The 16,950-nt window shown below is 34.9% G+C and overlaps 1 protein-coding gene across 1 annotated transcript in view; it reads left to right on the forward strand.

The window, feature by feature from the left end:
* The window catches only part of SDCCAG8 (serologically defined colon cancer antigen 8), a 103,305-nt gene that overhangs the window by 4,230 nt on the left and 82,125 nt on the right, over positions 1–16,950 (forward strand). The window contains exons 2-11 of the mRNA XM_030447220.1: positions 2,365–2,529; positions 2,640–2,719; positions 3,634–3,747; positions 4,145–4,270; positions 4,582–4,722; positions 5,750–5,814; positions 7,949–8,137; positions 9,601–9,739; positions 11,688–11,840; positions 14,244–14,378. Of these exons, the coding sequence (XP_030303080.1) occupies positions 2,365–2,529; positions 2,640–2,719; positions 3,634–3,747; positions 4,145–4,270; positions 4,582–4,722; positions 5,750–5,814; positions 7,949–8,137; positions 9,601–9,739; positions 11,688–11,840; positions 14,244–14,378 (1,307 nt within the window). The remainder of the gene's footprint in view (positions 1–2,364; positions 2,530–2,639; positions 2,720–3,633; positions 3,748–4,144; positions 4,271–4,581; positions 4,723–5,749; positions 5,815–7,948; positions 8,138–9,600; positions 9,740–11,687; positions 11,841–14,243; positions 14,379–16,950) is intronic.

Below are 16,950 nucleotides of genomic sequence, written 5' to 3' on the forward strand. Positions count from 1 at the left end.
AATGGGGAAATGAAGAAATTTTATTGTTGTCAGATCACCACATCACTGAACACTTCTTGGCAACAACTTGTTGCAGCACAGCTTGCTGAATGTTTAGGCTATTGCATTAGTGAGATACTTCTACCACTGCTTGATTAACTCTCCCAGTGCATTCTGGAATGAGTTATTTAAGTAATGTCATAGAATCATAGACAGTCTCAAGTTGAAAGGGACTCATAAGGATCATTGCATCCAACTCCCAGCTCCTTGCAAGACTGCTTGAAACAAAATTATATGACTAAAAGCCTTGTCCAGATGTTCCTTGAACTCTGAGAGGCTTGGTGCCATGACCTCTTCCCTGGGGAGCCTGTTCCAGTGACCAACTATCCTAACTATGTCAGTAGATAAGTGTTGGATCTGACTCCTTTTTTGAGTCATTGCTTTTTGAAATGTATTTGGGTGAATTGTAACAATTTAAGACAATTAAAAATGTATTTTTAATATCTTACTTTATATTTATAAACTTGGTTAAACGATGAAGTACCCAAAAATCAAAAGAGGTGATGCTAGTCACAAGGTGACTGGGATATAAGAAGCCATTCAGGTTTTTATTAAAAAAAGCATTCCTAAAAATTGAGTGATGACTGCCATACTGGCCTGAGAACCATGTTCTTAAATATTATGCTTTATGGGGAGGTATTTGTATTTTATAAGCTGTTGGTAACTTACAGAGAAGCAGAGAAAAAGGCTGAAAAGGACTCTGAAAACCATTACAGTGGTGAAAAAAAAAAGTTTTCTAACTTCAGTCAACATGATCTGGACTTAAAGACAAAGTGCCAGAAATACATATCTGGCTTTTTTCTCTATCTTGAACTGCTATTCACTTTTCCATTTGAAAGAAAGGAGCTATTAACATTTATAACCAGCAGCATAGATTATACTATGAAGCATTTCTTCTAAATTCTACCTAGCAAATTCTTAACTTTGGATTTGTGATTATTTTTAAGCTTTTTTTGCCTATGAGAAAAAAACCCCACAACTTGTGGCTAGCTATTTATGCATCATGTAAGTTTTCAGTTTACAGGCAAATATGAAGAAAAAAAATGTATGCTGGAATGCTTGCCCTTTTTCTACTTATAGCAGTTCCACCAGTAAGAGATGTTACTGTAGAAGTCTCATCTCACAAGAGTGAAATTTCTCTTCTACAGGAGTCTGTACTCCATGTACAGATTATTTTCTCAATTCACTTGGTATTATAGTAGAACCTACAGATCCTGCTTTGCTGAGCATTCTGTGAAGCCATTCTACATAGGTTATTCCTCTGTCTTTTCTAATTAGTGGATATGTTGCTTAAAGGGAAGAGAAATTAAATATTCATCTCCATTTGTACATAGGCAGTTGAGAGAAAGAATAACAGAATTACCTGAGGTCCTGTGGTGTGTACCAGCAGTATCATTTAAAACCAGGTCCATCTTTTCTGATTCCCAAAGCAGTCATTATCTCTCTGCTGCAAACTTGTGTTTCTTTTCTGGCATATCAGAACTATTCAGCTGTATTGGGGTGATATGGCATTTTTGATTAGGAAGTTTTTGATATTTGTGAAGCCAGCTGAATGAAATAAATGATAACAAGGATGTAAGAAAAATTAGATTGAAAATTACAGCCCTTCCCAGTAAGTCTGTTAGTTCTTGCAGTAATCTGGAAGAAGGGGTTTTTGTTTATTTAGTTTTGTTTTTCCACAGAATTATGAGTTATTATTTATTTTACTATATTTTTATTAATAAAATGTTTTAAAAAGCTGTTTGTGGGTTATTGGTCTTTATTTAATCACTGGTTTAAGTTGACTTAATTTGCTGATCTTTTATTTAGTTTACTTGGGTATTTTTCAGTTGTGCTGTACATTGCTTTGTCATGTGTAGTGTCACTGCTGGAGTTAAAAAAGCTGTTCTTGGTGCCTGACCCTGCAAATTGTCTGAAATAGAGCATGAGCTTTAGGTTCATTAAAAAGGGAAGCTGTGTATGCTGGGAAATACTTCGGGCTCAAATATATGATTAATTTTTGAAAATTGGCTCTCCTGGGGACTTCTAATAGTAGCTGCTCGGGATGATGTGGAGTTCTAATGTATTAACAGGCTAAGATGCTGTTTATAGCTCTTCTTTGAAAATGTAGTATTTCTTTTGCAAATTCTGGCATACAGTAGTTGTTCTGTCTGCATCAGGTAATTCCTTCCAGCAGCTGAGTGTAGATCAAGTAGTCAAATTAGACAGATGCTGAATGCTTTTGGTACTTCCATTTATTTATATTTTTTTTCCAAATTAAAATATCACTCAACAAATACATTCTTTTATGTTATTTATTTTGGGTTATGATGTGATTGCTTGCAGAGCGTTCTAATGAAAGCATCCACCAACTGATATGTGTCTTAGAGGAGAGAGAGGCTGCAGAGGGTGAAGCTGGATGCTCTGTGGACAAGGGCAGTGGAGATGTGGACAGGGACAGCAACAACAGCAGGAATGCAGCCTGGCAAGAGCTGCAGCTCAGTCAGGCAGGTAAGATTACTCTGAAAGCAACTAGTTTAAAAATTGTTAGAAATTATACTAATTTCAATGAAAAAACACCCAATTTGTTTATAATGTTTTGGGATTTTTTCTCTTTTTAGTAGATCAACATACAACTTTGTTGCAACATCAAGAATCTATGGAAGGTGAAATCTGTCCCCCAAGGAAGATGTCGTTCTGGGTATGTCTCTTCATCTTGTTTCTTTTGTGTTGTTTGGATGAATGGTGTGCATGGTGAGATCCATTTTATAGTAGCCAGGAAGAAAAAGAATCACTAAATAATTTTCATAAACTGAAATATAGGAGGTCCTGGAGGATATAGTTACAATGTGGTATACTTAATGACCACAGCAAGGAAAAAAGACATCTCTGATACAATCATATCATATTTTTTAATCAATCAATCAATCAATCATATTTTTGTTGACCGGGCAGTGTTGATTTTGTTGACCAGTGAGCAGCTCCCCAGCCCTCTCAGCCTGTCTTCATAGGAGAGGTGCTTCAGCCCTCTGATCTTTGTGTCCCTCCTACATTCTTTAATTTGTTATATATATGGCTATCAAAAATTTACCTATTTATTGTGTCTTCAAAAAGATTTTTAGGTCTGTCTTTCAAAATGCCAATAATAAAGTTCTCTGATTAATGTGATACCTGTTACAAATTTATCTGTGTTTCCATGGAGATATTAAAATTGCTGGCATAGTTATGTTAATGAACATTTAGAGGAGTTGCCTTAGCACGTCTACAATTCATTAAAATTCAAGATATCTTTACATTCATTTCACAGAGAAAAAAATACCCCCTTAGTTTTGTCTAAAGTGGATGGTAAATAGTGGTATTAATTTCATTTACAAATTGCTTTGTGTGTATCATTTAATCCTGCTTTACGGATGTGCTTAATCAAGCAGCTGTATTTTGACAGAAGTGACAGATTTACTTTCTATACTGAACAATTTAAGTCCTTAACTGCTTCTCCCTTCCTTGTAACCTGGCACTTGGTGACTTTTTATTGTGTACATAGTGTGCTGTGTGCAAGCAACATCTTACTGCAATAAATGGAAAACCAGAAAATAACGTGTGCTGTTCTTCCTTCAGAACCCCCCAGAAGCTGCCATTGGAGATGCACCAGCCCTTTCTGATCTCATTCCTATAATCAATGACCAGTCACAGTACATTAACCATTTAGAAGCAGAAGTGAAGTTTTGCAAGGTATTGAACATTATATTTCACCTACTGAAATCCTTCTGGTCCCCTAAGAATGAAGAACTTCTAAAACAACTTAGATTTAATCTTGATTGTTGTAATGGCCTAATCTGAGCCAAATGCTGAGTAGATACTGAGCCTGACTGCACTTTGGTGCTTGTGTGGTATTTAAGGGTCTTCAAAGACATTTTTACATCATATCACAAACACAAATAAGCAATAGTAAAAAAAAAATAGTTACATGGAAATCCAAGCTACAAAAATACATAATCTATCTTTCAAGTTTTCCTATTTTCTCTAAAAGGGTTAAAATAGTGGAGAATGTTATTCTAGACTTTTCAAGTTTTATTTAAATGTTGATAGCTGTCTCAAGCATTTTAAATGCAGTTCCTGTACCTTACAGGAGGAATTGGCAGGGATGAAAGATCAAGTACAAGTAGTTGTAACTGAAAATGAGGACCTCCGTCAGAAGCTGAAATTCTTACATGCAGAACATCTGTTGAGAGAACAAACTCTTCTAGAAGCCTCGGTAAGTTTTCTCTGTTGTTGTTTTAATCAGTGTTCAGGGATCTTATTCTTTTTAAGGAAGGCTTTGTAACTGGTTATCCACAAACTGAATTTTAATAAGAGTCCCTAACGATAGATTTCTGTGGATAACATCACTATCATAGTTGCCAATCTTATTGGCTCTTATATTCTACTGTAATGAAAATCATAGTACAATTACAGTATAGTACAATGCCAATGTTTGTAAAAAAAAAAAAAAAAGTAAAAAAACCCAAAAAATCAGTGACAAAGCAGCCTACACAATTATAACTGAAGCATTAATTTATTTTTTAGACAAATACTCAGAAGTCCTGGCCTGTAGGTGGCAATGACAACAGCATGCGTCAGCCTGTCACTTCATCACCAGCATGTAACAAAAATCAGGCTTATGTTACACCAGCTGTTGGAGAATTACAAAAATGGCCTGTAGAACTGGTTGGTATTAACTTTCTTTGCAGAGTCATACCTTTGGGTGCTTTGTTGTTGCTGTAGTACTGATGATTAATTTTGTAACAGACATACAGGAGGAGTTTTGGTTGACTGAACTTTAATCTGAAGTCAAATTTTATTCTCTTAAACCTCATCTTCTCATTATATCCTAATCAATATTAACATTCAGTTACACACAGATGGCAGGTTGCATCTGCAGGTGTTGGCTTGCCATAGATAAGTCTTGGTTTAGAATGCCCTGTCAGTGATGGCTCCACTGTGCTTTACAGTGGATAGCACAGTGCATAAACAGGTGAGAACTGGTTTAATTTAGGTGGCCCTCCAAGCAAGCTCCTCTGCAATGCATCTTTCTGCTTCTGAAGCAACACAGGCTCAGTAATGTCCAGAAGTATCCTTGTGCAATCTGTTTTCTCTAAGCTGAATTACACATTTATACATTTTTTGCTTCTAGAGACACAGAGGAGCTATAGTGATTCAGAGATGATATTGTCTCTATCCTATATTTTTAGTTGGGGAAGATGTTCTTAATTTTTTTTCCCTAATATAATGGAGTAGTATTGCTATCTTTGGGAAAAACATGGCTGACTGAAAATGTTGATATGATTGTATATACCTACTTCTTCACCAGTGAATAAGAGTAACTCCAGGGATTATAAATAAATACCCTGAAGCCCTTCAGGAGTTTTATTTCTGCTGACTTGTGGGAGAGTAAGGGCAAGCTTGACACAAGATCATCAGTTTGTGTAAATCATGGTAGATGGCTGCAATTGCAGCTGAAGCAATTTACCACGTGAGTATCTGGCAAGATGCATAAAAAGGAGAAAATGGGAGGGCTGTTAATTTTGTCCACTTCCACAAGTCTGAAATATTTAGATTTATTTGACACTGGTATTTCAACAAGTTCATATTTTCAGGGGAAAGGAATGAATGTGTCTAGTATCTAGATTGATTTGTAAAGATAATCTTGTCAAGAAAATAAAAGACACTTCTTTTTTGCCCATCTTTTCTAAAGGAAAAAATAAAACTTTTGTATGAGGAAAAAGTTAATATCCTTGGTGATCAAGTAGAGTCTCTAAGGTAAAGTAAAATGTTTCTTTTTTTTCCTTAATTATTTTTAATAGATTATAATTTCATAACAACATAACCACTCTTAATTTGAATTATAAGTAAAAGCATGCCTGATTGTCTGAATGTTGTGTTTTCTGATTATGTCCCTGATAGCTGGTTACATATTTCCTGAAATGTAGAAAACCTGAATGTACTGCTACTATATAGCTATAGTAGCTATATATAAATCTTATAAATTCAATTGAATTACTGTATTTATGCAATTTATAATTGGATATAAAGTTTCTTTATCCTTTTTACCCTTTTTCTTTATAGAAACATCGTGTCTGTCAAGGTAGACCAATCAAAGGAAAAAAGATCAGTTAAAATTTTAACTTCTGTGTGTGCTCTTCCATACTTAACTTGCTTCTATTAATATTTTATGTCACTAGATATTCAACTAGTTTAGGCCACACAATAATTTGGGAGAAGCAAAACATAGTTTCGAAGCCTTCAGGCAGTGTTTTCCCTCATGTAACCTGCATGTCTAAACACAAAAATACTTTTAAAAAGTCCTCGTGTACCACTCAGATTACTAAAGGTTTGAATAGGTAGCAAACTATTGAGAAAGAGAGGTAGAGGCAACCACTTTACAATTTGGTGTTCTGAAGTAAGCTTCCACCTGTATGCCTGTGTTCCTGAGACTGCTGAATCTGTTTAAGTCTGCTTTTCCCTAAATAAATTATGAATTTGCTTATCTGAAATCTAAACTTTTGTGTGTGTTTAAAAAGAACAACTGTTATGGAGTGAAGTTTTCATCACTGCAGAGAACATACTTAATCTTAAATGTACAAAGCCAATTCTGCTGCTGGAAGTAAAGGAGAGTCTTACATTTCAGCTATGCAGTTCTTTTTTTCTTTTTTATCCCTTTTTTTTTCCCCACTTGGCTTGAAGTGTTACATGTACTCAGAAATCAGTATTGGAAGCTGAAATAGTCTGAAAAGTTGCACAAGTACATTATTGCATCTCTTGATTTCTCCTAAGAGGGATGATCTTTCAAACTCTTAGTTTTCCAAAGCACCTGAGCATTTCTAAATTTTAATTAAAGTGAGGAATTATATTGCTTTTAGTGGGAGTGGGACTATCCTTGTGTTTAACTTAAAGAATGAATTTACATAGGACTTGCTGATTTCTGTCCAAGACTTCCCAACAATAGGTCTGTTCTGCACTGCCTTTCTAAGGATATATGCAGAGCAAATTCTGTTCAGGTTATAGTGGATTATATTTAATAGACCAACTACTAAAATTGGAAAAAGTGCACATATTTCCCAGATGGAAATAAGCATTCATGCAGTGTATATATCGTGTGCACAGTAAATCCAATGTAACCAGAATGTGTCAGACTTACTATGTGTATGCTGCCCAGATGGCCTGCATAACAAACCAAAAGCATTGGATCCATCACACAAATTTGTCACATTGATCTATATGTGCACACTGTGTGCTTGTCTGGAACGTCCTGATGTCAGTATTCCTACCACTTACACTTTCCCTGGCCTGACAGATGCTTGAAAATTCTGGAGAAAATTCTTCAGAGCACCTGGTGAAATTTTTGGAGACAAGTAAAAATCTTACTCTGTTTTTCTGGAGATTTGGTTGACCTCAAGTTTGTGTGTCACTGGATCAGAGCAAATGTGATGACAGGGGACTTTTACCTTGTATTGCAAATTTACACTTAATTTGAGAGTGGAGGAGAAATGTAAATTTAGTGATATTATTAGTAAGAATAACAGAAAAAATCTTAGGATATTGAAATATTTATATGGCTGATAGTGTTTCTTGCTAGTGAATCCCTTACTTTGTTTAGACAATATGCAAGCCTACAAGTTTTGTCTCATACTTTGCTGTGTAACTTTGCTATTTTCTGATACTGTAGAGAGAAATAACAAGTTAGTATAATTTTGGTTTGTCTATTCATAATTCTTATTGGACAGTTCAACTTTTATTTCTCCTTCCTTAACCTGCTGAGATGTGTAAATCAACATTCATTACAGGAGCTCTTACAATTATTTTTAGATTGCACCTTTAATTATATATCGCATTTGCATATAACTTGTAGGAATATTTGATTGCTCAAATATTTTTTTATATTTCTTATTTCTAGGAAAGACCTTTCAGTGTCTCAGAAGACATGCAAAGAATTGGAAGGAAGGCTAAAACACCAGAAGTCACTTGTTTCAGCCAAAAATTCTAGTCGTGTTGGTGGTCTGTGTTTGAACTGTGCACAACATGAGGCAGTTCTTGCAAAGACTCACTGTAATGTTCACATGCAGACCATTGAGAGGATAACAAAGTAGGTTTTGGGTGTATTTTCTTTCTCACTGAAAATACAGTTGCTTACATAAAACCATAGAAGTCTCAATATGTTGGGTTGCCTTTGTAGAAAGATGTGCACTTACAAAACAACAGAAAACCCCAACTCTGCTTTATTCTCCTTACATTTGGGGAATTTAAAGGATACATAGGCAGTTTAATCCTTTTTTTCCTACTTGTCTCAGTAGGTCAGGTGTTTGAGATGTGTTACTCCTCCTCAAGTACAATAAGTCAGGGAAAAAAAGTTATTTGGAATAAAAAATAAATTAAGTGATTTGCTGTAGTTTTTTTTTTTTTTTTAGTCATAGCTTTTTTTTAAAAAAAACATAGATCCTGAATAGAATACATATAATGCAAAAATCCCAACAGCTTAAAAATGTTCTTTCCTTAAGAAATTCTGCTGATGAATCATCTTCAAAAAATCTCACCCTTTCTACTTGCTTGTAAGAATGGTAAGATACTTTAGCTTTTATTGTCAGATATCTGAAGCTTCTTAGGGCTTCTGACTTTTTAGACTGAGCCTTCTGGAGGTGAGGTATTGGGTCACTGAGAAGCAAGAAGATTGAAGGAACAGAATATCCATTTGTCACACTCTATGTATTATCTGTTCACATTAGAGAGCTGTTATGTGTTTTTCTATTGTGAAGCCCAAACATTTTCTGGGATAGCTCTCTCTTGCTAAAAAGTCATGTTTGAAAATCTACTTCCATAAGAGAAGTAATTATTTGTCATAGACAGTGGAAAATATGAACCAACTATAAATCAGGAAATTCTTGTCATATTATAGTGCTGTTTGAAGTAAAAGATTTAAGCTGTCCCCTTTAATTTTCTTAAACTTTTAACAGGTGTGCTTCACCATTTGGTGATTTCTCAGTTTTTTAGTTAACACAAAGTTCAGAGGGTATGTAGAATTCAGAGGTCTGACTGTTTAGTTTGGTTCCAGTTTTCACTCATTGTACTTAGTGATCTGAATTACTTGTTGAATTGAACTCTTCCTCTTATTTTTTTCCTTCTTATTATACATTTAATGACAGTGTATAGTAATTTTTCTTCAATCTATTTTGTTTTTTTTATTTCATTTTATTTTATGGTTGATGTTTTGTTGGGTTTTTTTGTTTGTTTTGTTTGTTTTTAACATGGATCCCCATTTCATAATGTCAACATTTCAACAGTTTATCAGCTTCAATATACTTATGACTTGAGTTCTGCTATCATTGCTGGCAGTTTCTCTAATGCTCCATCCTTCTGAAGTGAAGGACTTCAGTCAGTATTTTTAGTATCTTCCAAGCTATCAGTATGCTGTCTTTCACTCTTAACTCATGCTGGTTTTAGTCTTGCTTGAATACCACCCATGTCTTTTATCTGTAAACATTTTGTATTTGACATGCCTCCTGGTTATTTATTTTTCTTGAGAAAAGATAAATATCTGTTCGTTCTATGCAGAGAAAGAAATGATTTGATGGATGCACTTGTTTCACTGAGACAAAAAATGAATGAGATGAAGCAAAGAGAATCCAATGCTTATGAGCAAGTTAAACAAGCAGTGCAAATGACAGAAGAGGCCAATTTAGAAAAAACAAAGGTAAATTAATCTTTTTTTTTAAATTCAGATCTTATTAATTAGTTTTCACGCTAATGAGAGAATACATACATCAGACCTTTGTCTTCTGTTGATGTAATGTAGTAGATTTAAACACATTGCTCTGTGTGACTGTTTCAAAGCAGTAAGATGAACTATGTATTTGAATATCACCAAGGCTGTAGGTAGGGTATGTTCTCTTCCTAGGCCATCATTTAAAATCTGTCCGAGTTTCACAGCTAGGTCATAGAATCAAATGGTAGAATTTTCAAAGGCATTAAGAATAAGCTCTATTGAGTTGCTCTGGGAAGAATATTTATAATGCTTATGAACAACCCTCCTTTTGCCTCAGATGAGTGCAGTGCAAGAGCTGATTTGCTAGCAGAACAGAACTGTGTCTAATGGTATCTCCAGGAAGCTTTTGGTGCTGTGTAAATAAAAATTAAACCCAGTTTTCATCTAATGCTTTTGTCATCCCTAGTTGCTACATACAACCAATATTGAACTAAATTATTTTCTTGATATTTAGTGACATCTACTGTATTATTAGTGAATTACTATGGAAATGAGAGAGATCTTTGTTTTGTTTTGTGGTTTAGTTTTGTTTTGTTTTTTCATTCAATACTGTTTTTAATAGAGAACAAGACTGATATAATTGTTCAGTTGACCAAATTGGTACTACTCATGCAATACTGTAAGAGAGAGTGTGCATGTATTTCTGTAGGGCCTTAACTGGAAATAATAATGGGTAATGTAATGTGCTCTCCTTATACAAGGCTTAATAGCATACTGTCTGTTTTTCCCATGCTCAAAAGCTGTTGTCCTATGAAGGCCCAGGAAGAGATATTTTTCTTATGCTTCATTAAATTAGCATTTTTTACACATACTGCTGTTCATCTCAGTAAGAGCAAACCACCCTTATTTTCCCAGTCCTATTCTATTCTTAAGATGAAATGTCTTTTTTCTTGTCTTTTGGTTGTCTCTATAGGTTTTGATTTGTTGCCTATTAGAGCAAGGAGGAGAGCTGATGGGGTTTGCTTCTGTACTTGAAGCAAATCTTGGACTTTGTTTTCAAAATAAATATTAATGAAGAGCAATTGTTTGAACTGTTCCTTACAGTAGCTAACAAAATACATATTTGTTCTTGCAATTTACTTCTTCTAGAGTTGAATTTTTGTACTTGTCTACTGAATTACACCAGTCTTGGGTGGACAGTTTGCTGATGATAAATTCCTACAGAAAAGGATTCAAGGCAACAACAGAAGAATTCTGTCACCAAGATAGGAAAGGGACCTTGAGGGAGAGTCCTGCAGAACTGATACGAACTAATAGAGGCTTTCTATTCTCAAAAAATTATGAGTTTACTTGCTTCCCCCGTGAACAGCCCAATATCAAGGAAATTGCCTATAGGGGACTTGCTTTGACTAAAAGAAAAATAGGTCCTTTAGAAAAATAATAAAAAATAAAAGATACTAAGGTAGGATTCCTAAGATAAGTTTGCTTCAGCTTCTTTGAAATAGGTTTTGCTGAATATCATGTGATATTATGGAAACTCATGACAAGCAAGAGGCCTTTAGGGTGCTTTAGATACTTGTGTAGTGTATTTCTGATTTAAACTAACCTAACACTCCTATCCCTTTGGCATGGATACAACAGGTTTTTTTTTTCCCCTAGCATTTTTAGAAGATAGTGTCTTCTGTCCTTCTTGCATATGTTTCTTCTATGTTGAAAGAAAACACTTTTATAACCTGTGTTTTAGCACTTCAAATTAAGCATTACGCAAGTTTTTGGTAAAATTAATTTTTTTTTATTTGACAAACCTGAAACTAAAATAAACAAAATTGTTTTTTTGCATTTTACTAACATTTTCCAAGTTTTCTTTTTTATCTTCTGTGCTCAGAATTCCACTTCAGAGGGAAACCAAGTAAAAACTATTATTTTTTTTTTCTAGGCTCTAGTCCAGTGTGATCAGCTAAAAAGTGAGATGGAACGGCAGAAATACGGCCTTGAAAAGGAATTAGCTGCCCAGATAAGTAAGAGAAATGATGAAAAAGAAGCACTGCAAGAGGAACTGAAGAAGGAAAAGGAGAATGTTGCAGCATTGGTACGAGCTGGCTTTTCTCTATTTGTGTGTCACAATGAGCCTATTGTCCTCTTTAAACTTTTTGGGTTTTCTGTTCTAATTGTTTCAGTTTTGGATTTGAGAGCTTAATAAATCAACACTGCTAATGCTTTAAAATAATGGTGGTAAGTAAGTGCTCCTTTTGAGTCTGAGTTTTATGCTATGTTGCTACTTAGCAACATATTAATATGCATCAACAATGCATATTAAGTTGTTGACATTGGAAGGGGTTAGGTAACATGTTTGTATGCAGGTTTTTAAAAAGGTTCTTTAGGTTGCCAAGTCAAGCATTCAGAAGTTAGCATGTGAAATTTAGAATTACTTGCTACTTCAGACTTAAAAATACATATATGTATTGATGTTACAATATCATAATCACATTCTAATGTGGTATTTTTCAGAGTTATTCTATGTGGTTAATTTTCTCACCAGCAGAGACTTGTTGGAATCTCCTCACTTTTGTTGTTGTTTATAAACTTTGAGGAAGAATCTGTCTCATTATTTATACTGTGACCATTACAACAGAGCCTTGATAACCTTGTTTTAGACTTCTAGATGCTCATGTAAGCTAATTATAAAATATAAGGGTTTTCTGCCCAATACAGTCTACAGAGAAAACCTCATGTAAACAGCAGTAAGCCTGTGAAGTGTGATGGAGGAGGCACTTCTAAGGTGACTAGAGAAGGAACAGGGAAGAAGAGTAGAGAGAATGCTCCCTGAATTAGTAGTTTTCATGCTTGTTTGATGTGCAACCTCAAACCATTTTCTAGTGGAGGTTTGGAAACAATTTCTCTTGGTTTTTTTCTATATAATTTTTAGAATATTGTCTATATTCTTTTTAGAAATAAGTTGTACAGTTTATAAAATATGTAGAGCACAAACTGAGCAGGAGAAACTGAGTGATTTGAAAAGAAGTGGTTCTTTAGTAGTGAAATAGGTTAACAGGTGCTAACATAGACAGGGAACCATGATGATACATGGCTCTCTTTCTTGTCTTCTGAGATGATGGAATATTGTTCTGAAGTTGCTACAGGAAGTCGAAGCCTTTGATTCCAGTTCCAAGTAGTAAAACAGTAATTAAGAAGTGATAGGGGCTAAGTTATAATTAAGAAAAGGAATTGTTGTAAGTGATCATCAGAAATCTGTTGCCCAGGCAAACTGAATTAAAAAAATAATGTTACATGGGCATGGTGAGACATTATTAAACAATTCCTTCTTTGAGTTTGTGTTATCTATAGGGAGTTATTCCTTTTATGGATTTGGTTCTTCAGTTACAGATTTGCTTTAGAGCATAGTATGCACTAAAATACATCCTATTAGATGAGCATTTCATACCTTTTTTGGCAGTATAATTCACTCCTTCATGTCTGCACATTACTTTGTAGTTCATCATCCACTGGGATGACTTTTACTGCCATTGATTCCCACTATGTGTAGCTGTAGTAATTTTTCTAAATTCTTTATACACATTTAAGAACTATAGTGACACTATGATGATGTCATGCTTGGTGTTTAAAGATATTGGATTACTTTGTAGGAAACTATCATCTGTATGCTTGATTTACACCTGTGTAATTACTTTTATATTCCAGGATTATGAGAAGGTAGAAATGGTATACTGTACATCATGTCAATCTCTCTATGAATATTTTATTGATTACTTTATCAAGTGACTTGTTTGAAGGGGAGAATTGGCATGATTCATAAATCAGGTGGATGTATGAGTGAAAAATAGTTATTAATATATAATCCACTAGGTTTGGCTTTGGCTTTGAATTCTGTAAGTCAACCTAGAACTGTCAAACACCATTATTTCCACTTACATTAGTAAGCTTCAGGGCTAAATAGCTGAAGGGTCACTGTCTCTGTTTCATTGTTACGTGTTTTTACTGTTCAGCAAGTTCAATCTGAATTACATTATCATTTTTAACATATTCCAATATGATTTTTGTACATAATACTTTGATCTACTGTGCTGAAATATTTTCTGAACTTAAATCAAGTTACAGTTTTCTTTCCTGGAAGAACATAATTTGGTTTAAATCAATCTATACATACAAGAGTGGATTAGAAGGTGTTAAATAGTATTCTTACAGCTGCAAGGCTAATGCAACCAGCTGCTTACTCCTGGAGACTAGTCCAGTTGATGAAAAGTTTCAAACTACTGTATTGACTCAAAATAATAAACTGATTGTTAAAATAATTCAGCCGTATGCTGTAATATTTTAATGTTTTTATTACATATTTTATTGTATATATTCTAATTTGTATTATTTTTAATGCTTCATATATTGGCAGTATACAGTTCCTTTCAAGGAGGACGTCCCACAGGATTTAGATCTGTGGTCAAATTGTGTCATTACAATGTTCTTGGGCTTTTTGCAGATGATGAGTGTGACAGAGAGGGTGGCCTTATTGGAGGCTGATCTAGAGAGACTTCAAAGGGAAAAGGACTCTCTAGTTAACCAGTTAGAAGAATCACAACGTCAGCTTGCATCTCATGAAATGGAGATGAATAAGGTAGGCATATCTGGGTTTTTTTCCTTTATTTTCCTCTGTCTTGGTAAAGAACATGTGATAAATATGATCTGACTATCCCAGAGACACAATTCCATGAGTAAAAATATAAATTTTTCAGTCTGGCAAGCCACCTTGTGATGGAAAAGCTAACTTTTCTACCTTGCAGGCTATGCACATCACTACTTAAAACTGCAATCAAGTGTTTCAATAAAAATTGCATTTGGTGTGAATGAGGCAACGTACAACACAACTCTGCTCTGTAATTGCTGCCTCTGGGACATGCAGTGCTAAAATAAGGGGTGGTGTATCCAATCACTGTTTTCCAAGTACTGTCCTGTAGACTTTTTATGTCTTTATTAAAATTGATAGCATGTTTTTTACAGAGAGAGATTTCTTGCAGTGAAGAATTATAGTTCAGCTTCTACCTATGTGTGTGAATTACTTCTGGGTGTTATTTTGCACATATTTCTCAACATGCTAGATCCTTAATGTGGAGCGTAAGACAAAGAGAAAACAAAGAAGCCATCTAAAATGTATGCTGGGAGATGACAAATTGTTAAAGTGATTAAGTTTTATTTCATCATTCCATTTTCACGGAAGAAACTTAATTAAGATGAGGCACTGCTAAATTTCCATAGAATAAATCTGAGAATTAAAATTTGTTGCAGCTTCTCATAATGGCTTTGTACCTTACCAATAATCCTCTGGCCAATCCTACCTCCCAATTGTTAATTGCAAGCCTTTGAGGAGCAATTCATTCCTTGGGCCTGTAGAGACTTCTGGAGAGGTTTCAGCAGTTCCTCTGTTCCTCTGCTGCCCCTGCAGGTAGAATCGGGGGAAAGTATTGCAGAAAATTTTCAGAAAGAATTCATCCAAAATTATTAGAAAATTTAATTCAAACTCAGCTGAAAGACAAACGAGGGAACATTTTAGAAATGTCACAATGACTTGGTTTATCATTTCTGAAACACATTTTAGTTTTTTTAGACTCTGAGTTGGGGAAAGAAGTGTAGATACAAACATTTACTGGTCTAGAAAGAACACTGGTAGCCTAATTTTGAAGCAATCTCTCATGAGAATGACACTGGGGTTCCAGTTCCTTCTTCAGTTAATGCTAATCAATACAAACTGTAATAGGTGGTCGCCTGTAGTAGTCTGTGCTGTATTTTTTATTGCACTGTCATGAGAGACTGGAAAACTGCATTTATGTCTCTGTTCTGAACTAAAAAGTCTCAAAACATCTTGTAGGAAAGTCCTAACCATTGAGCTGCTGGGACTATGTGCATCATCCTGACTGTTTTCTTTGGTCATGTCAGTGACTTCTGTGCCTGCTTGTGAATCTGACTCTGTTTCCAGACTTGGTTTGCCATTGTTAAAAAGTGCGAATAGCAAAATTTTTCCCTTTTGAGTTTTATCTGAAGTATTTTTTCTGCATGCACCAGAAGTCAGGGGAAAAAAGTTTGGAGTGAAAATCTTTTTCCTTCATTCTGAACTATGAGACTGGAAAAATCCATTATTAGAACAGCACCATCTGCTGATTCTTCTGCATTATTCCCTTTGTGTACACTGTATGGGGGAGCTGAAAATGAGGATGGCTGTGTTTTTTTTTTTTTAATTTATTTTGCTTGGAGGTAGTTGACATATCACATACTTTGTTTAAAGGAAGGAGAAGGTAGAAAAAGGGGGGCTTGCAATCTATGCAGTTGCATCAGGATTTTTTTAGTTGCATATCATATTGGAGTATTAAGGAGAAAAAATGCTGTAGAACTCCACCATTCTTTAGAGCATTTTCTACCTTGTTTTATTTGCACCAGGGCTAAATTCACAAGTTGTGCTCTGAATTTTTAAGTGATGCTACTTCTTAAAGTTATGGTGGCTTTGTTTTTTCCTAAGGTGGTTTGTTTGCTCTGTGTCTTTTACTGTACCTTATTTTTAAGAAGGAGAAATAAAAAAGTACTGAAGTTAGGAGGTATGAGACTGAAAAATAGAAATCAGTTTGTCCTGTACAATGTGTGTGAGAATCAAAAAGGACTGCAGCAGCAAATTAAAAATGTGTATTTTGGAAGCAAATCTGATGGAAGGATGTAAGTGGGGAAGAAAAGTAGAGTTGCAAAGAAAGTTCTCCAAGAGTAGCTGCAAGTAAACACATTTGCATTCTCATTAGGGAATGTGAATGTATTTGTTTGGTTAATTATGGTGAAATGTACAAACATGAATTGGAGGGGACTGCACAGGATAAGGATGATATCTGTTGCCAACAGGTAAGAAAAAACAGAACCCTTCAGAAGTCTTGGATTGTCCCTGAACAGGAGCAGTGAAAGCTATGAGGAGGGGCATGGTGTGGGGGTTTTTTTGTCTTTATTTCCCTTAGCTTCTGCCCAGACCCTCTGAGGCTGAGCTGCCTTCAAGCAGAAAGGAATGAGGAGGTAACATAGTGAACATCCCAACATAAGAGAGTAATTTTTGCCTTTGTGGAAGTGATAGTAGTTTTTCTTAAATGTTGTTTTTATCTCTTTCTCCTGGTCCATACATACAGTTGGATTTAGACATTGTTTTCAAAGAATTAGTCTTG

This window comes from Calypte anna, chromosome 3, assembly GCF_003957555.1.
Source record: "Calypte anna isolate BGI_N300 chromosome 3, bCalAnn1_v1.p, whole genome shotgun sequence".
Lineage (NCBI taxonomy): Eukaryota > Metazoa > Chordata > Aves > Apodiformes > Trochilidae > Calypte > Calypte anna.